Genomic DNA, 25,297 nt, shown 5'->3' with positions numbered 1-25,297 from the left:
TATATGAATGTTTATTATTAAATAATTATAAGTATTTAACATAAACTACATTATATTATCTCATAGTAATAAAAAATGACGTGTGTTACTCTCGAGCGCTGCTTTGTTAAATTATTGACTATTAAAAGTTATAAAATGGTTCATAGACTATAGGGTATTGTTTTGTTGAGTCTCCGACTATTAAATGTTATAAAATAGCCACTCGACTATTCATATGTTTCAAAACTCGTCATTTTCTATTAAAAATTTTGATAGACGCCTGAGTTGGACGTTAATATGCTCAATGAATATGATAAAATATGATCTTAAAATTGTTTAAGTTGTATTTTTTGGATCAAATCTTTATTTATATTATGTCGTCAAGCCAATACTTGAAACATTATGTCATATAACCGATGATTGAAAGCAACAGTAGTGTCAGTAGGCATTATTAAACTATATGATTTTATCATATCTCAATAACATGTTAACGTCTAACTCAAATAGTTGTTAATTTTTTAATGAAAAATGACGAGTTTGAAACATATAAATAATCTGGTGACTATTTTTATAACTTTTAATAATAAAAAATTCAACAAAATAACGTTCTATAATTGAGAAATTATTTCTTAACATATAATTGAGAAATTATTTTATAACGTATAATAGTTAAAAAAAACTCAATAAAATAATATTATATTATCGAGAGACCATTTATATACTTGAAACATTATGTCATCGAGTCAATGCTTGAAAGCAATCAGTAAGCATCATTAATACTATATGATTTTATTATATCTCAATCAACATGTTAATGTCAAACTCAGATAACTGTCAATTTTTTTAATAGAAAATGACGAGTTTGAAACATATAAATAGTCGGATGATCATTTTATAACTTTTAATAGTCAAGAATTCAACAAAATAACATTCTATAATCGATAAATCATTTTATAATATGTAATAATTAAAAATTTTAATAAAATAATATTATATTATCGAGAGATTATTTATATTCTTAATCAATATTTTAAAACTAAGAAGTGGACCAGTACTTTTTAGTCTATAATGATATGAATAAAAAAGAAGGGGACAGAAGGGATGTACCAATCTATGATGTGGACCAACAAAATGGGGTGAGATAGCGGCTTAACCTCTCTAACCACTTGCTTTATGTTACATCTTTCCTTTATCTCCTATAAATGTTAAATAACCAATCACTGAATTTGGTATTTATATTTTCATAATATATTTGAATAAAGTTTATAAGTTCATGATTTGTATTGAATAAACCTTAATATATCTAGACATACTTGTATTTTTGTATTATTTTATCATCTCATGTTATTTTTTGATTTAATTATGAATTTCATATTTTACTTATAAAAATTCTGAATTTGGTGACTATTGTATATATATATATATATATCGATTTTAAATTATTTATAAACTAATAAGAGTATAATTTTTCAAAATATTATTTATTAATATACTATTTTATTTTGTGAAGGTACGGATGATTGAGTGTGTTTTTGCATATGTGACACCTAAATATAAAAAGGACACGTTAATTAAATATGTTTTTACTTACATGTTAAAACCTTAGGAAGATAGACTCTTCAAAACGTGATTTTCGTATAATTTTAAAAAATACATTACTTGTTAGTGATTTTCGTATGATATGTGTCAAAGAAACATGTTAACACGAGCATAGGTTGAATGGCAATACACATATGTGGGCCTTGTCTTCATATATGTTAAAATCGTAATTTAAGACAAGATTTTTAATACGCACTCATGAAGAAAATTGAGTTATTCTTAATGATGATTAATTTGGGAATTTTAAAAGTTGGGGTAGGCTCATCTCCACCTTTACTAAGGTGTTTATGAATTTCAGTTTGGTAGGTAAATTTTGACCTTTTAAGAATAAGAAGGGAAGATTGCATTTTCCAAGATTTGTTGGGCAGGGAGATCATTCAGCCTTCATTCTTGAAAATTACAGGGTTTGTGTCCTTTCGTTAAGAATTTAGGAAGAACAAATTGTCTTCTCTCTTTAAGAAACTTGGACTGGGATTTATACTTTTTTCCAAGGAAAAAATAATTTACGAATTATAAGAGGTAATATTTTAGTACATTTATCGACTAAATCTTAATATAATTGAAATGATTATTATTATTATATCATTCATAAAACGTAAATTTAAATATATTTAAGAACGTATTATCCTTAAATTTATGGACTAGGATAAGTTAGTGAAGTTTATATATTATATTGATTTGTTAATTGGACGGATCAAATTAATTTTAGATCGGAATAATTTCAGTTTAAGTAAATTTTAAAATTAACATATTATTTGAAAATTGAATTATTGCGAATTTTGATTAGTTTGTATTATAAATTTTCTAAATTTGGATGCAAGTATTATTAATATAGTAGCTAAAAAAGGTAAATTAACTTTATAATTTCCTTACGTTTACCGTTTTTATTAATTTGACATTTAAAAAATTGTAAACCTATACAATTGAAAATTTATATTATTTAATAACTTTTAAGGTAAAATTTTTTAAAAAAATGATCGTTAAACTATCCCAAAATAATTTTTGAACACTAAACTTTTAAGGTAAAAATGACGTGACACATTAAAAACAATGAGTAATATCTCATTTGTCTCTCTACTGTAACTAAAATTTTATTTTGATATTTTTCTAATATTTCTAAGCAATAATTATGATTTTTTAAAGAGAAATTATAAAAATGTAAGAAAAATTTATATTTTGTTTTAAAATTATAAATTTTAAAGTAATTTTATTCTTTTTAATTTAGTCTCTATTTTTTATTTTTAAATTTCACATTCATTTGAATTCTCAACCAGTTTAAAAAGTTAGTGTAAAAAAATCATTTTTAGCTTTTTTTTAAACTTAACCCTAATTTTTAATTTGTTTTTAAAGATTGAAGGTCAAATTACGTAGGGACTAAACATTTATTTTTTATTTTATAATTGTTAGGTGAGCAAAAATTAAGAGAGATTATATTTTTAAATAAGAATAATATTAGGATTTAATATTACAAAATTAAAATGTAGAAATTAGATCTTAAACAAATATTTTTTTTTGAATAGTCTCTAATATTACAAGTTATAATATTTATTCTTAATTTAATTTAGTTATTAACAATGCATATATACACTAAATATTTTTTCTCAAATTCAGAATCAGAAAAAAAATACTCTTTTTAATAACTAAAATCACATAATAAATTTTAAACAAATATTTTTTTAAGTAAAATTGTTTGACGCGTCCTTATGATATTCCATTGACCAATTTTCTTCCTCTTATTTTGTGCAAACAATATTTTATTTTGTACTTTGGATCTATGGATGGGGCTTTGATTATAGTCAACACGCTTAATTTTATTTAATCTTTAAAACATTATATTATATCACTTAATCTAAGAATGGGAGCTGGCATACGGTAATGTGTTATTCCCTTTGCTCGATTACACTCCACCGGAACAAACTTCAACTTCAAAATAGCTTCTTTTTTTTTACATCTGTTCATGAACCGTTGGTATGTTTGATTCTATAGATTCGACTTTGATTTAGATTTAAACAAAGCAAAACATATTTTATATTAATCGTATTCAACTCGATTTGAATTTGATTTAGATAAAAAATAGTTTAAAATGAGATTTTTAATTATTAGTTAAGTTACACATGTAAATATTTAATCGTACAAGAATTTTAATCTGATGTTTTTTTGAAAGGGTAGTCATGTATAATATTAGTAGAAATTTAACTATACAAAACCGAACGATGACATAAAGATCATTAAAAAAACCCTTCCTATTCTTAATGGAGGAAAAAGTGTGCACCATACTCGTCAATAAAACACGCTTGAATACACAAAACCAACATGATACAAACAATACCAAGGAGAACCTTCGACTAGAACAAGACGAGCATCGGACAATACCACCTCTATACATCTGATAATTGATCCTTTAATTTTATCTATTAAACCATTTAATTATTTGAATGTTGTCAATCAAGTCGTTTACTGTTACATTTGACGGAGTGACTAACCTAATGGTTAATAAAATTAATATAATTATACATACAATTTCACTACTTACACATTATATCAATCTAGTCCCCATGGCATGTGTCACCATATGATTAGGGGATTATTTTTTAATAAAATTAAGACTATGATCAAATTGATATAATGCGTAAGTAATAAGAATTAAATGTGTAATTATATTAATTTTGTTAATTGTCAAGTCAACTTATTCATCAAATATCAACGTCAGTGGCTTGATTGATATCATTTAAATAATTAAATGATCTAATTGATTGAAATCATCCGTCATTTAAAATTAGACGAGTTTATAATCATGAATCAAATGAGTCTTGATCTAGAAAAGTGTAAAGAGGCAGTTTCAATATTTAAGACAATTTCAGTAATTTATTTAATCATGTTTTTTCAATTTGACCCATAACTCAAATAAAAGACGTAGTTGATTTTCTTGATACAATTAGAGGGGTGTAACCCAAAAATCAATTAAACTCGTGATTTGAATTATGGATAAAATAAGTATTTATTTAAAAGTCACGATCAAATAATTTATTGAAATTATCTTAAATGAATTTTTGTTCATTCGATCCATGATTTAAATTGATATATCATTTAATTTTGGGTACAATTAGAATGCCTTATTTTATATATAAACATGAATACAAAAAAACGTCAAATTGTTATAAAATTAATCTTAATATGTCAAATTGTTATAAAAATATAATCTTAATATTTTAATAATATGGGGCAATAAATCAAGGGAAAAACATGTGACTAGTATAGATGCATTGTACATGTTATGCTAAATTTTATATTTTTCTGTCTATTTTGTATTTATTTGGTGCCGAAATTATTTATGATTAAAATTGGGTCAGTGTTTAATACAAAATAAGCTGGATTATATTTTAATTATGTGATTAACCATTAGTATTAGTTTGTAAATAAAATAAAATAAAGCATATGCTTATATGATCCGAGAAAGTGACATGGATAACGAAAGGAAAGGAAGATTAGGTGACTGCAACTCAAAAAAAGTTAGCTGGAAAGCCAATTTTATGTGCTTCTCAAGATACTTCCTTCACAAGCAAAATAACTTTGAATTTTGACAACGTGAATAAAATAAATTAAGTTGAGAGGATCGTCTTTATATTAAGCTCCTACATTATATAATTTAAATTAATTGACTAATAAATTTAGTGAATACAATCAGATTCGATACAAAGTCGAGGCAACTTCATTTTGCATAATTTTGAAAGCTGAAAAAAAATATCACTCGCTGCTGCCAAATAATAATTAAAGCCAAGGTGAAGAGGGTGACACTGTTATCTGTAAAGAAGGGGAGCATTCAATTTGTATTTACCCTCAAATGCAGAAATGCATGCCAAGTTGCCTTCATGGGAACTCTATGAAACAAGTAAAACATCTTCAACTTTGATCCACACTATTTATTTGATCCACAATAATTTAGGTCAGATTTTATCATGTCTCAATTAATAGGTTCACGTATAGCTTAGACGACCGTCAAATTTTTAATGAAAAATTATGAGTTTGGAATATATGAATAATTGAGTGACCATATTTTAACTTTTAATAGTCGATAGACTCAAAAAATCAGCACCACATAATTGGGGGACCATTTGTATACTTTAGTCATATATTAAATTCGATGCTGAAATTTGATAGTTGAAAAAAGAAGACCCAAATCTAATGAATTTGCTTCATACATTACATGGTCCATGAAGATGGGTTTTGAGCCTACTCTTGACCCAATGAGAAAACTCAAAAGAGTACTGGACCTCATCTCCAACGACCTAATCATCTCATCCAAGCTTCAATCATTTGTGAGCCTTATTTTATGAGCACTGATCCCCCTCAAAAACTCTTAATCATTTAGGGTATAAAGTTTATTGCATACGTGATGTTCAAACTCAAGACCTCAACAAATAATAATAATCACAACAATCCCTTAACAACTGAGGTCCCTTGATCCGAATGGGCTATATATATATATATCATCAACAAATAATAACAATCACATCAATCCCTTAATTGAGATCACTTGGTTCGAATGAGCACTAAAATTTAATTAAAAATATATATTATTTTAAAATCAATAATATTAAATGAAAGAGAGACCCAGTCCTTAATACCAAGCAGCCCCAAAGACCCAGTCGTTCTTTGAATATTCTTCACACTTTAAATTAGAAAATTTTATTTATCATCATCTGGTGGAAGTCAACGATTTTATGTTTCTATAAGTACTAAGCTAAACCGCCAAAAATTCTCCATCATCATATTGCCTTGTGTTGCTCTCAATTATTTCCCATTTGAAAATTTTTGTTGCATAAATGGCATTGATACAGTCCCCCTCCAAGGCCAAATTGGTGGTAATCCTCTTATCCATCATGGTCCTCATGTCATCTTCCGTCGCTGCTACCGTCGTCGTTACCCCTCGAGACTTCATTCTCAAACCTTTGAGTCTTGGTTAGTTTATTATAGTCATGATTATTCATTCGTTATTTTACGATTTCGATTATATATAATTGATCGTAATAATAGCTGTTACGGAGTTCACGAAACATGTTTCCGGGACTATATATATAACCCTAAAGCACAAAGTAAGTAGTGTAGTAATGTTCTGATTAACAATATATGATGATGGTTTTTGTATGTAGGAAGAAGGTTTTTAGCAGGGTATTATAGCACTCCAAGCGCATATCAAGGACCAAGTGGAGGTGGAGGCTATCCATGCTGTAAATAAGAAGCGTCAATCTATAATGACAGAGTCAAGATCAAATATCAAGAAGAATCAAATTATTAAATTAAAAAAATATAACTTTTTTAAGTATTTAAGTTTACAGTAATCTAAGTTGTTATTAGGTTAAAAATTTAAGAAGGCACAAGCCCTTTCACTGCTTCTTTAGAGTTGATCAAGTTGAATCATAAATTTAAATTTAATTATGATGGTCAATTACGATAGACATCAATAACTAAAGGTGTTAAAATTTATAATATTACATTTTCATCCTTGAAAATAATTGAATAGCCTGTGTATTCAATGAATCATATCAAAGGCAGCATTGAGGTTAACCAGACAAATGCAGTTTTTTAATATGGAGGGTCAGTCTTGTTTCTATCTAAAAAGAATCTGAATTCTAGTAGGAGGCTATGTGGATATTGTTGTAGAAGAAATTAAGGGGTCCGAAAGCGTTGTTATCTCTAAAAAGTTCATAATCATTCTTAACCATTGATAATGCATGATTTGCTGATGTAGCTACTTAAACTCAGGATCTCAATGATGGATAACACTCCTTTTAACCACTGAGACCACTTAATGAGTTCATGAAAAAAAATGAGACAACAAATAAACAAAAGTGGCAGCTGCCAACTAAACACCCGTCACCAAAAACGAAAGCAAATATTAAATTTAGGTCCGTCCTAAAAGATATATAGGCCTTGTGATGCTTTTTAAAATGAGGTCTATAAAATATTTTATAATAAGAATTAATTTATCAAATTTAAAATTACGAGAGATTTACGAGATATTTTTTCCAAAAATTTGTTTTTTCTTCTAATGAAAATGTTGTTAGGACACAAAAATTAAACATAAACGGACATGAATGAACACTTTTTATGTGAGGCCCTAAGACATATCATAGACCGTACTTTCACATGAACGAACTTGATTGAAACCCAAAAAACAACAAAAGAATAGAAAAGAACAACCATATATGATCAAATGACGGAGTTTTGCATGCATTATATTAATCTAAGGTAGGATCTTACTCCATCGCCACATGATGATGACGAGGAGCAGGAGTTTTGCATGAAAGAGTATAGTATTAAATTGTAGTTATGATTATGGTATTGCAGTTACGTTTATTATAGTGTAATTTATTTTTAAAAATAATTATATTTTATGTTATAGATGTAGTTATGATATCGTCATAATCTTAAAAAGTATTAGGATACAATTTTTATAGTGATGAATATATTATTTGGAAAAAATTATCAACACAATGTTGGGTTTTATCTATATTATATTTTAGTTATTTTAAATTTGGTTGCCATACAATAAAACTACCCGTATACACCATTTAAGATGAGACCAAGAGAATTTTAGTCTGTATTTTTTTATTGTAACCGAGATATTGTGTCCTAAATTTACCAAGAGTAAATTATATTGTTCTTCACTAAACTATATTCTCTCTTCTATTTTTTCATTCAACTTTCAATTTTTTTAATTTGCTCGCTGAACTTTACAGATTGAATCATTTTGCTCACTCTACCGTTAACTATTTAACAGTGTTATGACATGGCACAAAAATGGTATAAGCATCAAAATGACGTCATTTTGATAAACTCAAACATATACCAAAACAACGTTGTTTCGAATCTATTATAAAATACTTTTTTTTTTCTTATTCATTTATTTAATTTTTTTCCTTTTCCTTCCCCATGTTTTCTCTCTACTTTGCAATCGGTTACCGTCGTCGACCACCATGTCATTTTCATTCCGGTCACCTTCCACCGTCGTTTATGGTGGCCGTTCGGTCCCAAATTTCGTGGGTCGATTCATCTCGACCCCCTGAGTCCGAATTTGGTTGTTTTATCTGAAATTGTCTCAAAATTCGTGAATTTAGACTGAAACTTTTCGACTTCCTCACTTTCAATATCAAATTCATGCGGATTTGGATTCACGGTGTCGAGGCGAAGTGACCCATAAAATTTAAGATCGAACGATCACCATTTACGGTGGTCGACGGTGGTCGGCAGTGACATATGACCACCTTCAGCTATTTTGTTATTTTATTAATTATTTTATATTTTAAAAAATAAAAAATGTCATTTCATCAAAATGTTAGAGAGATAATGAGGGAGTGAGCAAAATGATTCAATTTGTAAAATTCAGTGAGAAAATTAGAAAAATTGAAAGTTAGGTGAGGAAAATAGGAGAGAATTATAATTAAGTGAAGAACGGTGTAGTTTACCCATTTACCAAAGCAAGTTCATGTCACAGGGAACGACGTCGTTTAAGTGACATATCTATTAAAAAGTTTCCCATTTTATCTAACATAAAACACACGTGGCATCCAACGACAGCTTTCTAACCAGGTAACAATCCCCCCTCTCTCTCTTCAAGATCTTAACATCGAACTCTATATGTTCGCTTCAGATTCTTCAAGAAGCAAAAATATCAAAACCCAATATTCTCTTTTACTTCATTGTATTCAACAATTGGAGCAAAGAAGTGAAATGAACTCATATAAAGTTTAATTTTTTATTTTTAAAAAGTTTTTTTAACTATTGAAAAATGCAAATTTTATTTATTCATCACAGGCCACCAGTGATTTCAAGAGGGAAACTTCCCTTGTTGGTTCCTGTGGATTCATTGCCATCTTTTCACAGCATTTCAACAGCACCCACTTCTCCTTCATGTAAGTTCTCTCTATTCTTTCCCTTTTCTCTTTTTTCGAGGTAAATTTTACATCTTTTGTGATGAGATTCGTGAAAGGATTTAATTTTACTGCAGTAAGAACATTTTGGGTGGATTTGCTTTTATGATCTGAGTTGAGTTTAGGCTGCCTTTTATTGAATTGTTTGGGGTTTATGTGGTCTCTGTCTTGTACTGATTACAATGTATTGAGTTTCATGTACTTATCAAACATCTAAAGACTGTTATCCTACAAACCTGTGGTTTAGGTTAGCCGTTAGCCTCTTTATGCAGTCGCCCTTAAGAGGCGGTATCCGGCAAGTCCTTAAATCCGGGTTTTGATCTTAACATCTACGACCCGTTCTTCTATCTCATTTCGTCGCCTCCTTAAAGAAGATTGTGACCCTACTGTATAGGCTATAGTTTTATTGCATTGAACTTGGAACGCTCTTAGCAGTTTCCTTTTCATAACATTATGTCAGCCTAACGGTACCCTGTTTATCTGCCTGCTCTATATAGTTTGAATTGCTGTTCACTTATACTAAGCTTAGAAAGGTTTGTTTTTGTTCTTTATATGATGCATTAAATGTCTGCACTGGTTCTATTCCGGTTTATTTAGACGTGTAATCATTTGTTAACTTGTGGAACTTTTTTTCTAGTACAATGTAGAAAAATATCGAGATTGAGTTCAACGTGCAGCACATTCAGAACACGAGCATCCAATGTGGGTTTTGGATGCGGGGGCTATGATGAGAGGGAGGAAAAAGAGGACCATAAAAGTATTGCAAAGGGCCCAGGGAGTGACAGATCATCAGAAGAGTAAGTGATGTTCAATTAACAAAGACTTTTGATTCACATTCATCGAGTTAAAAAGAACCTACTGATTCTGAGTTAAAAATATGATCTTAGACTTCTTGTAACATGTATACTTCGCAGTGCTTGTAAGTTTATAATGAATTGAGATTCTAGTTTGATGTCTTATATATCATCTAAGTCTATGCTTTTTGATTGCATAGCTTGCTTTTAGCCTTTCTTGATGCAAAAATCTTTGATTATTTTGCAGGGTGAAGCCTCCGAGTCAAATTCCTTACCCTCTCTCCATTGCTTTTGTCCTATTGGGGTGTACTTTAGTGTTATCACTAATTGCCTTTGCAAAAGGTGGACCTTCATCACTCTTAGCAGCGATAGCGAAGTCGGGATTCACTGCTGCCTTTACATTAATATTTGTTTCCGAAATTGGAGACAAGGTAGCTTCTCTTATTCTTGATCCTTTATTCTCCTTGATTCAAACCATCATCAAACTTGTCTTCATCTACCACTTTTGATAGTTCTTCCCTTTTTCTTTATTGAGGAATCGGTAAGTTCTTCCGTTGGTGAGTTTATCGTGATACCGTCCATTTCAAGCCGTATGGCTCTCAGGCTTGAACTAGTGGATAATCCTAGTTAGAAGAAAAGGTTAACCGTGAATAATCTAGACGGCACATTTCACCGGTATCAAAGATTACATTACATTACATGTGTTTGTGCCTGCTTTACATTACATTGGATTCCTTATAAGCTGAGCACACCAGTGCTATGGTCCAATGTTTCGAAACATTCTGAGAATGATCCTAACTAATAATTGATTGATGCGGAAAGTTCATGTTGCAAATATTCATTTCTTTAGCTTTTGATTGTGCCTTTAGAAACCTAACGTGTTAAGTTATATTTGTCATTTCTTGACCAGACGTTTTTCATTGCCGCACTCTTGGCTATGCAATACGAGAAAGGACTGGTATGCTCTCTCCTAACTACTCAGCTACACTTGCCTTCATTATGTTCTTGCTCTTTATTCTAATTATTGTAGTTTTGAAATGAATATAGATTCTGTATTATGGCTTTACTCTGTATTTTCTCCAGCTCTTGGATTGATGAATACTTTTATTTTATCGGACTAAATATATTTTCTTAACATTTATTAAATCATCGGAAAGGTTCTGTTGGGGTCAATGGGTGCTCTTTCTCTTATGACAGTCTTGTCTGTAGTAATCGGACGGATCTTTCAGTCGGTCCCTGCTCAATTCCAAACCAGTAAGTTCCTACTCCTCGCATCTACCTTGTGTCGTCAAATGAATTTCTAATGAGATTTTCTGTTTCTCAATGATTTAAGAAATGTGACTATGAGCATATATGCCAACTTCCTTTATACTATACCTGTGATATTCATGCTATTTTACGTAATGAATTAAGTCCTATCCTTTGTTATGGTATTTCTATAGTAAAGTTTCTGATAAACACATCATGCTTTGATTTTTTCTGTAGCCTTGCCAATCGGAGAATATGCAGCAATAGCTCTTCTCGTATTCTTTGGCTTAAAGTCCATAAAAGATGCATGGGACCTTCCACCAGCAGTGGCAAAGAAAGGTACCGAGAGAGGTCCTGAACTTGACGAGTTTGTGGAAGCTGAGGAACTTGTGAAAGAACAGGTAATTGGTTGGTTTAACGTGTTTTATTTTATTAAAAGAAAAGGAGAAAAAAAGTTAATAGAGACTTAATTTTAATGCATTCAGGCATCAAAAAAGCTCACAAATCCACTTGAAATTGTCTGGAAGTCGTTCAGCCTTGTATTCTTCGCCGTAAGCATCTCGTTAACCTTTTTAAAAGCAACATTATTATCTATCTCCGAAACAAATAGCTGCTCTTTGTAGTTGTTTTCAATAATTCTCAATGTAAAACACTGCAATTGCTCCTAGGAATGGGGAGATCGTTCAATGCTTGCTACTATCGCACTCGGTGCTGCGCAGGTGCGACCCTGCTGACTCCATTTCTCATTATATACATACATATGTAAATTTGTATTAAATTTCTAATTCGCGATAGTTCAACGATTGTTGCTACCTTGTCTCTACAGTCACCATGGGGTGTGGCAAGCGGAGCCATTGCAGGACACCTACTTGCAACATCGATTGCAATTGTTGGAGGAGCCCTTCTTGCCAACTATATTTCTGAGAAACTGGTATGACCGGAAATCTTTATGGTTTGCTAGCACTACTAGTAGTATGATATATTCAGATACCTGTTTTTTGACTTAGCCATATGTTCGATCAGGTTGGTTATTTGGGTGGAGTGCTTTTTCTCATTTTTGCTGTGGCAACATTTTTTGGAGTTTTCTAATTGATTATACAGAGCGTATAGAGAAAGTCGGGCTAGTTTCCGGCACAATCGATGTGATACAATGCACCTGCTGGACATGAAATTTATCATTGCAGAAAACGATGAGGGAAAAATATGTTGCAGTGGGGTTATTAAGAGGCTGTCATGTTAGTTCTTTGAAGCATCTTTGGAACAATTGAAAGAAAAGGTTTATAATTAGATTTTTGTGTAGTTTTTAGATTATATTGGAGCGATAATTGACAAGTTTTTGCTACACAACATGTTTAATAAGATATGCAGTTATGTTGCGTTCTCTTCTCTTCTCGATATTCGATATGGAATTAATGTCTCTTTTCTTCTCGATGCGGAATTAATGTCGACTTTGACCTAGTCAAAAGTAAGAAAAGAGTGCTAAATATTGAAAATTTACAAAAATCAGAGCAAAACCATATAAGTGTAATCTCATCGTGTTAGGCATAAACACTGCATACTGAGCTGACAAACAAATTGTCAAGAGTAGAATAACAAATGAATTTTAGTCTACCTTACTACAATCATGGAACAACTGGATGGTTGATAAAAGATTAGTACCCCTTGCTTCCCCAATTTTCATGCATCTCTCACTGATCCACTAGATCGTTCATGATTCATCTAGACATTGCTTGGATTGATACCCATCATCCGATAGTAATTCGACAATGCGTTTTTCAAGCCTTCTTGCTCCTGGACCAGGTCTCAAGATATCAGCATCCCCCCAAACTGAACACGTGTCGTTGCCCTCACCTAAGCACCATCCACCTGGTACAACTCCACCAGGGCTGCGTTTCAGAATTTCTTGATCGATACGATCAAGTACAGGACTGTTAAATTGGAACTGTGTTGCAAATGCAGCTCCACTCTGAACCATAGCATCAAACTCTTCAGGCTTCATATGGGGAGGCTTCTTTGAAAAGGTTTTATTGAAGGCTACATACTGTAGGTCATGGTTTATCACAGTGTTCTTGAAGCGGTCGGAGTTACAAAGGATGGTAGGGAAATAATTGGAGAAGGAATAAGGCATATTGGCAAAATACATTAGCAAAGTCCTAGGAAGGTTGTCGGTACCAAGGATGCAGAAGTCAACGAAATGTCGAGTTAACATCTTAAATGATGAACCTGCAAAAGACCAGATCTCTAGCTTTATTTCACAAATTCCTTTGACAGTGTGCTTGGCAATGCAGGAAGAAAATTTTCTCAGCAAAACAAATGATTCATAATATCTTGCATGATTGCAACAGTTATATGTAGCAAACAAGGAAAATGATCCTCAGAGAGCTAATTGGCCATTAAAAAGTAATCGAATGGCATGATGGAAACTAACTCTTTGCATAACGAAGAAAGTGCAAATTAAATTCATACAAGAATAGTGAGATTCTGAACACATGCTGTTGTTCCCTCTCTTTTTTCTTTTCTTTTTAACCTAAATGCATTCGGTTGTATGGCCGACTGCCAAGTGCTAACTGCAATACAAATATATTTCACATCTGCTCCCCATAGTTAGCAACATCGGTTAACCTTAAACACTAGTAGGGGAAAAAAAAGAACAGGAAGTAACCAAAAGCTAATACAAACACATACCTGTAAACAACCTGAAAGCATTCGGCAATTCCCGCTTCTGAGTAGCATAAAATATCTCCTCCTTCTCCAAAAGATAAAACCCCGTATCGACAATTATCGGCTTCAATCTCTTGGACCTTAATTAGTGAAACCCCAGCAACGTAAAACTAATATCAGTCAACGTTCATCACGTTAAACCACATCAATTCACTAACAACAAAAAGAAATTGTTTAAGAAACACAGATGCAACTCGAAGTATAAATGTTGGAAATTCTTGTTGATTTTGCTATCAAGTTGCTGTTATAGGCAAAATCATAATTTGATTTTAAAAACAGAACAAATGACTGAACTAAAACACCAATTTCTAACAAAGAACCACATTGCTTTTGCATCCAAAAGTGCAATCTGCAAGAGTAATGAAATAGATATGACGTTAACATACTCTTTCCAGCCGATATAACTTGTATGATTCACGAAATTGATATCTTTCGGCAAGTAAGACAAAATGTGAAGAAGATCTGCAAAATTTAATAAATACCCAAAAAAGAAAATCAATCAAAAACACAAAACCCAGAGACTTAAACCCAAAGAGCAAGTTTGTAATTACCATCTTGAGTAGCAAGCGGGTAATCACAGGCTTTGAGAGAGATAAACCAATCCCAATTGGAAGCTAACCGTAGCAAAATGGAGGCACCGTGAAGAGTAGAAGAGATTGAGGATGGCCCTCTTGGGTAAGCATAATCTGCTTTCCCGATAACGTCGACGTTTTGAGCGGCTCTAAAAACGGGTACTGTTTGGATTGTTACGGCCAATCGGTCACGCTCCGTCTGCGTAGCAGATAGGTCAAGGTGAAGAAGGTAATGATTTCTCGGGTGATAGGCAGCAAAGAGGAGCCGGAGGAGCCGAGCCGAGTCGCCGGCTGAACCCGTTATGAAGTAAGCAATGGAAGGAGGTGTAGGTGCGGAGGGGGTCTCGTTTTGGGATATGGGTCGGTTCGGGAAGAGATCCGGATCGGGTTTGTTTGTGAGAAGGGCTCGGGAGGAGGTGGTGGTGGAAGGGAGGGAGAGGATGAAGAGTAAGGAAAATAAGGCGGTGGCTAAGATTATGTAAAGAGTGGTTTTGGTGTTGTCTTTTGAGGCGGTGGTTGTCGCGGTGACATTGGAGATACATGGCGGTGGCGGCGGCGTTTGGTGGCTGATGTTGTGCATTGTGGCGATGGCGACGGCGGAGTAGGAGGAGGAGGTTTCTGATTCTGGCAGGTGTTTTTGGTTTAATTTTTTATTTTGGGTTAAATGGGTCAGTCTATTTTCTTACCCGTACCCGTAGTATGTTCGGCTACCAGCCCAATGTTAAGTGATCGGTTCGTAGCTAGAGCGTAAGAAATTCATATTCATAGATAATATAAAATTATGCTCTTAGTAGCATCGTAACAATTTTTAAAATCATTATAACAATGCAATTATATTCATAATTTATAAACAATATAATTTATAAAAATAAATTAAGATCTTTAATCGTTAGCATTTGATGTAGTATTTCATGTTAGAAAAGTGAAATTATAAAATATTAAGGGATAAAATTGATTATCAATAAAATCATAAAAAATATCTAAAATATATGATAATTTAAAAATGATGTGGGACAACCGTGTACATTAGTCCATGTGTCGTTTTACCTATTACCACAACTGTCTTAAAATGCACAGATGCGTCTTGCATGGGATACTTGCAGAACGGAGGAGCCCTGCCGGGACCTTGCTGTGATGGGGTTCGAGCCCTGAATGGCATGGCTCGAACCACCCCGAACCGCCAAACCGCTTGCAGGTGCTTGCAAAATGCAGCTAAGAACATCCCCAACATCAAAGCTATAACTTGGCCGAGACTCTCCCGGCTAATGCGGCGTCAACATTCCTTACAATATCAGCACCTCCAAAAACTGCAGCAAGTAAATTTATCTTTCGTCCCTTAAATCTATTTATTTACAGCTCCAATATGTTTTGTTTTTTGTTTTACCTAGATGGGTGGGATTTTCATCAGCTGATCACCTTACCTTGCAGAGAGGTTCTGGTGGTTTCCTGGTTCAGTCAGGCCAAGGGATTTGATATTGAGTCCCTGACGAAATTCAACTTAGTAAGCCCATATATTTCTTTTAGTGTGCAGTTGAGTAAGAAATTATCTTTGTTCAATCCTTTTGATGAAACCCTTTATGTGGAAGAAATAAATTCATGGTCATGGATATCAGATTCTCTTGAGAATTCTGCTTATCATACTGAAGATTGGTTGGTCACGAACAGTGGTAAATATAGTTTTTCACTTATGGTTATGAGGCCAAGCATGAAGTGGCCGGGAGATTAACCCTCAAAGCAGTGAGACCATCGTAGAAATATTTTTATCCTTCGAATCAAAAGGAAAACAAAAAAAATGGTGCTTTCTGCATGCAGGTACTAAGGTCTTGACAAGACTCTTCTGATGTAGTTATGGTTCCTCTTGAAATTGATTCGGGTTGGAAAGCATCCTATGATGACCATGCAAGTTTTCTTTTAGTTTCTCTTAAAGCCATGATATCGTATGATGATAGTGAATCTATTTCTAGGGCTATATCTTTGGAAAATTCTGCTCCTTATGTGCTTAGTTTTGTCAAGATTGATGAAGTTGCAGATGCCAAGATTTTCCACATCAAATAGATGGAAGGGTTGCTGCTCTCTACTTTGGTGTTCTTACGAAGGTTGGGGGTTCTCCTTAAAGAAGATGAGTAAAATGTAGTCAAAATTACTGTCCTACGTGGTCAAATGGTACCATATCAACAGTCAACTATATTGAGAGAGATACATCAACCTATAAATTTCATTTTCAGTAAAATTTTCAAATTTAATTAAATAAAATTTAAATTACATAAGTATTTTTTTCTATCACTCAACTATTAAAAATTATATACAGATGCATATAGAGGGTGGGGACTCCTACGTTTCTCAAAAATTTTGGTCTAATATCATCTTAGGTACTTATTAATTTAAACTTAAACTTTTGTCCCATCCAATATATTAGATAAAATATACAATAAGTCTCTATTATTTAAAATTTAGGTATCTTACTTCTTTCAATATTTGATCCTAGTTCCGTCTCTTATTAGTCATTGTATTAACTAGTTATATTTTTGTTGGATTAAGACATAAATATAAAATTTTGAAGGGGTCATAATTAAAATGTTGTTGAAAATATGCAATGGATTAAGATTAATTGTAATCATTTGAAAGGTTCAAAAAGACATTTTTTCTAATTAACCAAAGGCTAAAAGGATCATAATTCAACTATTAATTTTTTTGAAGGGACTAAACATGTAATAAATAAAAACAACTTTCATTGAAATGAAATACTAATTGAAACTAAGGTTTTGACTTATTTTTAAACTACTACATAGGTTCTTCTTTGATCACAACACTAAGAAAGGGGGCTCTCATGGCAGCAGCAGCACCAAGTCCATTAGGAATCCTGTGGATATCGTCAACTTTGCTGACGATTCCGTTCTTCCTCCTCGCGGCGGCGTATCCTTTAGTGATTCCTTTTGAGGAAACGGGCAAGGCGGTAAGTCCGTGGTTGGACCGCCCGAGGCAAAGATTCCTCCGTCTGCACCTGGCAGCCATCCTCCTCCTCCTCTCTTCTTCTCCTTCTCCCCTGTAGTGAGCACTCTGGACATGAGCCGCAAACGTCTGCGATGAGTAATAAGTCGCCAAGCACTTCGGACATCGATACACACCCCGAGGATAACCGGGGAGACTATGAGTCCTACCATCATACCCTGACCCCATCATTTCTCTTTCGACATCGCTACGAACATCGATTTGGTTCATCGACGAGTTCATAGATCGTAAGAGATTCATGTTCAAGAACCGGTCAAGGTCAGGTCGGATAGAAAAAATCCCATGTTTGCTTTCGAGTCCAGAACCCGAAGCAAACGTAAGCCCCATCGTCGAGGCCGATGAAAGATAACGACACACATTGGTGACTTCACTCAGAGGAAAAGTAGGCAATGGGACATAGTTAATGACACTATGAACATGAACTCTATGGCTGATAAGACTTAAACGGGAGTCGATGGATGAGAGAAAGAACCGAGCATCCATTGTTCCGTTGCCGGGGCCTAAGCCGGTCAATGAAACAGAATTGTCAAGACTGAAATTCATAGCCATTTTGGGGGGATAAGATCACAAGAATGAAGAAGAAGAGCAAATGGAATGCAAGATATGATAGTATTGAGGGTTTGTTTCTTTATAGCGGAAAGGTGAATCCATTTTAGGTTAAAAAGAGTTTAGTAGGTAATGCCACGAGGGTTTACACTCAGCAACTCCAAAACTAATTGATAAGGGCGAATCTGCCTATTAGGATTAGTATATGGCAAGGGAGTAATTGTAAAACGTTGGCTACATTAATGGACTGTCCTTTTATAGACAATAATTCAATTTACTTTTAGTTGGAGGTAACTGAAACTCTAACAGGGACAAAAGGGTTTGAAATGTAAATCCATAATCATATAGCATTCGTATGTGGTTAAGTACATTCAAAATAATGTTCTTTCTAGTTTAATTTTTTTTTATTTATGTATTTACGCAATCATATTTATTTATATTTATTTTTCGTTTGAGTTTTTTGATTTAGTTTTCATTCTTTTTCATGCATAATATAAAGTGACTAGTTTTTTGTATCAATGTTACAAAAAATTGTCCAAATTATGTATTTAGTTTATGATGATAGATGTAAACCATTATTATAATTTTGAATATTTTCATTTTTTTTAATAAGACTAGATGCTTCCATCAAAAAATTAATTAGGGTAAATTATTTATCTGGTCACCCGCCTATTATTTAGTTTATGTTTTCGTTATTTAACTATTATTTTTTCTTTCAAAATCATACATAATGTTACAGTTTTGTTTTGGTTACCGATCGTTAAAAAATTAGGGTAAACTATGCATTTAGTCACCCAACTATCATTTTGATTCCATTTTGATAATCTAACATTTTTTCAAAATTATCACTAACGTTATGTTTTAGTTTCATTTTGGTCACCTGCTGTTAAAAAATTAAATAATGATATTGTCATGTCATCATAAGATAATGTCACATCATCATTAAAAAAACTTAAAAAATTGTCATATCATCATTGAAAAAACTTAAAAAATTATCACGTCAATAATTCTATTAAAATTTTAATAGCGGGTGACTAAAATAAAACCAAAATGTAATGTTTGTGATGATTTTGAAAAAATAATAATTGAGTGACCAAAACGGAACCAAAGTGATAGTTGAGTGAGTTAATATATAGTTTACCCAAAAATAGTTATACTGACGAGTCACCATAAGATAATATCACGTCTGCATTGAAAAATATTTTAAAAAATATGCTTCAACGTCATCGTTAGTTTTTTTAATGAAAGGTGACCAAAATAGAATCAAAATGTAGTTGTAGGTACGATTTTGAAAAAAATAATAATTAAGTGACCAGAATAGAGACTAAGTAATATGTGAGTGACCAAATAAGTAGTTTATCCAATTAATTAATAAAGTTGCATCACGCATGACATAACTAGTTGGACAGCAAAACAATCACATCATATGATGCAATTAATTCAACCCATTCCAATCAATGAGTCTAGGGCAAAACTTTGACCTCCAATTATGTTATATATTTACTCTTCCCGCTGTATCAATCCACCGGATATTCGATCGATTTCCCCTATCATGACGGCCGTGAAACTGCTAGGAGCATGGCTCAGTCCGTACTGTTGCAGAGTAATCTGTGCTCTGAAACTCAAAGGCATACCTTACGAATACGTCGAAGAAGATCTCTTAAACAAGAGTTCTTTGCTTCTTCAGTATAATCCAGTTCATAAGAAGATTCCGGTGATGGCTCATGGCGGAAAACCAATCTGCGAGTCCAGCATCATCCTTCAGTATATCGAAGAAACTTGGCCGCAAAATCCCTTGTTGCCGAATGATCCTCACGAGAGAGCAATTGCTCTGTTTTGGATTAAATTTGCCGATGATATGGTAAAATTACTAAAATCTTTGTTGATTTGTTTCTAGTTTAGATTCTGGATTTGAATTTGATAGTTGAAACTAAGATTCAATCGATCTTCTTCTAAAAATTGAATCGGTCGGTCTGTTCATTCAGTTCAATATTCGATAATTCAATCGTATAATTTCAATAAAATATAGCTCGATTCAACTGAAAATGAAAAATCCAATCGATTTGACTCCTTGCTAGGGTTTTCGATCTTAGCAATTTTATTGCATGCTAGTGTTGTTGGCTAATACATGGACTTCCGGTTAGAGTTGTATCATATAAATTCTTTTTCGATCGTACTAAAGATGATCAGAAAGAAATTCATTTTAAATGAAGATAAAAATAGAAATTTACCATACGTAGAAGTTAAATCCGTGTAAAATTATATTTTTTTTCTTTTTTGGGCACTAAAGAAACTTATCTCTATGAAAAGATATTATAGATTAAATTCTACAAGTAAATTGATTAAATCCTAAGAGGAAAATCTTTACATTCCTTTTTGATATAGTGAATTTTCTCTTGTGATTTTTTCTGGAAGTTTTTTTCATGTTAAATGTTATTATTTTTTATTTTACGATAATTTTACATTCGTTATTGTAATACGACACTTCTCTTCTAATAGACTACTTCAGTAGCAATGCTTTACCTAACCACCGGCGAAGAACAAGAGAAGGCGGCGAAGGAGTGCTTGGAGATGTTGAAAACCATCGAGGAACACGGGCTGCTTGACGGCAAGAAATTCTTCGGAGGAGACAAGATAAATATGGTGGACATTTCATTTTGTGTGGTGGCTCACTGGCTTGGAGTTATCGAAGAAGTAACGGCGCTTAAAGTATTTGAACCACATAAGTTCCCTAAATTGAACTCGTGGATCCTAAATTTCATGTCAGTCCCTGTGATCAAAGAGAGCTTGCCTGATACTGAGACGATGCTTGCTTTCTTCAAGGGCCGGAGAGAGATGGTGTTGGCATCAGAATCGAATTAGAGACTAGGGATATTTACTGCATTTGCACCCCATGCAAGTGTTGCAAGGTTTGGTAATTCTATATGCTTAACTTTGATAGTTTGTTTTGATTACTGAATTATAGAAAGTTGTAATTATATAATTAATGTTTTGAATATAATTTTTAATAAGCGGATTGCTAATTCTTTGAAGTAATTATGATATATAATTTTTTTTATAAAAATTTCTAGCTAACGTTTATAACTTTTTACAATATAACTAAAATTAAAATGTTTTTCTTTCTCTCATCTTTATTTTCTTTAGTTTGATTTTTCTCGAAATCTCTCGAAATCAACAAAAATGAAGTGAAAATTTTGATATTCTATTGTTTCGATTCAAATTGACAACTTTTTGATGAAAATAGTTTTAAAATATGCTATTCATACAAATGTTTCTCATTGAATGGATTTTCGAACACGCAAAAATAAAGTGATTAATTTTTTTATCTTAATGATTATAAAAAAATATATTGATTATGTGTTTTCTTTATAATTATAATTATAAATCCTCATTGTAATTTTAAATATTTTTTTAATAAAATTGATTCTTTTTTTCTGTAAAAAAAATACTAATTCTAAAGATGTGGTGAGAAATGAGAGAAGGAAATCTAGTGAAAGCAAAAAGAAAATGAAAAGAGAAATCTACAAACATAAATTAAAAAATGAAATAAAAAAAATCATTTTAGCTAAATTCGACTCGATCTGGCCATCAATACCTGTGCATCTCTGATTGGGAATTCATCGTCTCACGGTTATCCCTTATTGTTGATTTAATGATTTTTTTTCTTAAAATTTTAAAAAATTCAATTTAGTCCTTAATCTTTTTATCTACTTTGATTCTCAATCTTCAAATTTTTTAAAAAAGAATTCTAGCAGGTTCTTCAAATCAACAACACATATTGTTAGCTCGAATAATATATTTATATATATAGTGTAAAGTTGCATCATGCATGACATAATATAATTAGACAAATAACCATATTATTATAAATTACTCTCACCGTTCTCAGCATCCACCAGATATTCGATCTCAGCAATCTCCCCTATCATGGCGGCCGTGAAACTGCTCGGAACTTGGCGTAGTCCATACTGTTTCAAAGTAATTTGGGCTCTGAAACTCAAAGGCATACCTTACGAATACATCGAAGAAGATGTCTTCGACAAGAGTCCTTTGCTTCTTCAATATAATCAGATTCATAAGAAGGTTCCGGTGCTCGTTCATGACGGGAAGCCGATCTGCGAGTCCACCATCATCCTTCTATATATCGAAGAAACTTGGCCGCAAAATCCATTGCTGCCCATTGATCCCTACGAGAGAGCCGTTGCTCTGTTTTGGATTAAATATGCCGATGATAAGGTAAACTCTCTCCATTTTATGGGTAAACTACGTTATTCAGTTAGTCACTCAATTTTTCCGCGAAATCATATATAAAGTTATATTCTAGTTCGATTTTAATTAGTCATTGTTAAAAAATTGACGATGACATTGACGTGTCATCATAAAATAATGTCACGTCATCATTAAAAAAAATTATCACGCCAATAATTCTATTTATTTTCTAACAGTGGGTGATCAAAACGAAACAAAACGAAACGTCGGATATAATTTTTAAAAAAATAATCAAGTGATCAAATCAGAACCACGATGACAAATGAATGACTAAATACGGTAAACTACATAATTATTGTGTAAATAATTAGAACTTCTAACTAGTTGAACTTGTAATAAAATAAACATGAAGATAATTGGATAATGGTATTAGACCATTCAATTTTCACAGTACTTTAAAAAAATTAATTTAATCATTCAATTTTCAGATTTTTTTTTATTTTGGTCATTTAGACAATTAAATATCTAACGAAATACTAAAATATTGTATTTTTGAACTTTTTTTTCTACTTTCCCCCCAAAATGTAAACTCTTTTCCTTAATAATTGGAATCTTTCTCCGCTATCGATCATTATTTGTGATACAACGGATGCTAAAATGTTTTTTTTTCATCTTTCTTCTATTCAGTTTGATTTTCCTTGGAATCGATAAAATTCAAACTAAAAATTTAACTTATCTTGCTTTGATTTATAATCTCTACCATACGATTATCGTGTAATTGAAATATATTAATTTTCTTCTCCGTTTTAGTCCCTTATCATTCAGTTTTTGAAGAAAATACTAAAAAGCCAATGAATGAAAGGAATTTTAAAATCTGAGTTGAGAGAACAGTTTTAAGAACTTTTTACATAAATGTATCATAGAAATTCAATTACCATTAGACACTTAACGAACGAGAGACCAAAACATAAACGATTCAAAATTGAGTGATCGAATTGAAATTTATTAAAGCTGAACGACCAAAACAGGAATGTTGTTAAAGTTGATTGATGGAAAGTATAGTTCACCCTAATTGATGGGTCTTGTTCGTCTCGACCTACTGAGTCTGAATCTGGTGGTTATTTCACCAGAAAATATCCCAAAACCCATGAATCTCGACTGAAATATTTCAGCTTTCTCACTTTTGATCTCAAATTCGTGAACTTTAGAGCAGGTTTTGACAAAATGGAGGGCGGATTCGAACTCAAGGTGTCGAGACGAAGAAGACCCATTAAATCTAGGACTGAACGACCACCATCTATGGCGGTGGCGTTCAACCACCTTTTGTTTTTTGCTTTTTATTTTCAACTATTTTATATTAAATAATACTAAAAATGCCACATCATAGCTAAATAATTATAAAATAATTCAGAGTGATCAAGACAAGAGCTATCCTAAAGTTTAGTGAGTAAATTAGAAAAATTGAAAGTACAGTGAACAAAATAGGAGAGAGAGTATAGTTGAATGAGAAATGGTATAATTCCCCCCTAATTTTCATTGATCACAAGTGTAGTTGGCTGACACTGGAACTTCTCATCTCTCCAACAGACTCAATCAATCCCAAAGATTTATCGAACCACCGGGGAAGAACAGGAGCAGGCGGTGAAGGAGTGCTCGGAAATGTTGGAAACCGTCGAACAACATGGGCTGATCGAGGGCAAGAAGTTCTTCGGAGGAGACGAGATAAACATGGTGGACATTGCATTCTGCATGGTGGCTCACTGGCTTGGAGTTCTCGAAGAAGTAGCAGGGATTAAAATGTTTGAACCACACAAGTTCCCTAAATTGCACTCATGGGCCCAAAATTTCAAGTCAGTCCCTGTAATCAAAGAGAACTTGCCTGATGATGAAAGGATGTTTGCTTGGTTAAAACACCGGAGAGAGATGTTGTTGGCACCGAAATCGAACTAAGGCACTACAAATATTGATTGCATTTTGCCCCATGGATGTGTTGTGATGTTTGATTTGGCTTTCGGTCTATGTTCGATGTCTTGTTTGAAATTTGAGAGGATTCAAATAAAAAATACTTAATTTAATATCAACTCATTGATCAACCACGGTGATTAAAGGAAATATTGTTTTCTTTAAAGGTCTCAGGTTCGAACAATTGTATTAGTGCTGGTATGATCACACCCTAATATAGTTTAAATAACCCAAAATTTAGTAATAAGAATAATTGTCCAAGTTCATGGGTCATTTGTTACATTACAACAAAATTTATAACTATATATTAGAAGTTTTTTTGTAACCATATATTACACTAATAGTCCTTGAGTTTTTAGGACACTTGCATTTTAGTAAATAAAATTTTAAAACTTGTATTATAGCTACTAAAGTTTTAATTTACTTTTATTAGAGTCATTGTTGTCAATTGTTATTGAGAAAAGTTGATGTGATATATTAAATTATATATATATATATATATATATATATATTTAGTTTCATTTTTAGTTGCTCCGTAATGTTGATTGTAGTTAATTTCCTAGTACTATTCATTTGAATCATATTGAGGTTAAGAACCGAGGAAAGTATATCCTCAGAAGTTTTGTAGATAAACATTAGCCTTAGTTGCTATTTTTCCTCGGGCAAACATCTTTCATAATGAAATCTAATTTAGAAAGGCACATAATGCAATGTTTTCTTCTGATAC

General features: G+C 32.4%; 4 protein-coding genes across 5 annotated transcripts; 3 read left to right on the top strand and 1 right to left on the bottom strand.

Moving 5' to 3' along the window:
- The first annotated feature begins 1,386 nt into the window (after positions 1–1,386).
- LOC120218234 (protein PAM71-homolog, chloroplastic-like) lies at positions 1,387–12,693 on the top strand. 2 transcript variants are annotated; one of them, XM_039215214.1, is made up of 11 exons: positions 1,387–1,412; positions 9,349–9,491; positions 10,147–10,306; positions 10,551–10,734; positions 11,214–11,261; positions 11,461–11,557; positions 11,789–11,952; positions 12,037–12,102; positions 12,220–12,270; positions 12,378–12,482; positions 12,575–12,693. In XM_039215214.1, the coding sequence occupies exons 2-11, from the start codon at positions 9,368–9,370 to the stop codon at positions 12,638–12,640; spliced, it is 1,065 nt and encodes a 354-aa protein (XP_039071145.1). In that variant the 5' UTR covers positions 1,387–1,412; positions 9,349–9,367; the 3' UTR covers positions 12,641–12,693. The 2 variants fall into 2 exon arrangements, with proteins under 2 accessions (XP_039071145.1, XP_039071143.1); XM_039215212.1 differs by lacking the exon at positions 1,387–1,412 and having other exon boundaries at positions 9,279–9,491.
- A 459-nt stretch (positions 12,694–13,152) lies between these two features.
- Positions 13,153–15,465, bottom strand: LOC120218231 (beta-glucuronosyltransferase GlcAT14A-like). The gene is made up of 4 exons (XM_039215205.1): positions 14,824–15,465; positions 14,659–14,734; positions 14,237–14,352; positions 13,153–13,774 (listed from the first exon to the last, which is right to left on the bottom strand). The coding sequence occupies exons 1-4, from the start codon at positions 15,422–15,424 to the stop codon at positions 13,260–13,262; spliced, it is 1,308 nt and encodes a 435-aa protein (XP_039071136.1). The 5' UTR covers positions 15,425–15,465; the 3' UTR covers positions 13,153–13,259.
- A 4,415-nt stretch (positions 15,466–19,880) lies between these two features.
- Positions 19,881–21,422, top strand: LOC120218236 (probable glutathione S-transferase). The gene is made up of 2 exons (XM_039215216.1): positions 19,881–20,260; positions 20,899–21,422. Exons 1-2 carry the CDS (start codon positions 19,889–19,891, stop codon positions 21,259–21,261), a joined length of 735 nt encoding a protein of 244 aa, XP_039071147.1. The 5' UTR covers positions 19,881–19,888; the 3' UTR covers positions 21,262–21,422.
- Positions 21,423–22,278: 856 nt separating this feature from the next.
- LOC120218237 (glutathione transferase GST 23-like) lies at positions 22,279–24,579 on the top strand. Its single transcript, XM_039215217.1, has 2 exons — positions 22,279–22,635; positions 24,196–24,579. Exons 1-2 carry the CDS (start codon positions 22,327–22,329, stop codon positions 24,556–24,558), a joined length of 672 nt encoding a protein of 223 aa, XP_039071148.1. The 5' UTR covers positions 22,279–22,326; the 3' UTR covers positions 24,559–24,579.
- Positions 24,580–25,297: the final 718 nt, after the last annotated feature.

Source organism: Hibiscus syriacus, unplaced genomic scaffold (genome assembly GCF_006381635.1).
Source record: "Hibiscus syriacus cultivar Baekdansim isolate YM2019G1 unplaced genomic scaffold, ASM638163v2 tig00110195_pilon, whole genome shotgun sequence".
Classification (NCBI taxonomy): Eukaryota; Viridiplantae; Streptophyta; class Magnoliopsida; order Malvales; family Malvaceae; genus Hibiscus; species Hibiscus syriacus.
This window is presented reverse-complemented; position numbering and strand designations above follow the sequence as displayed.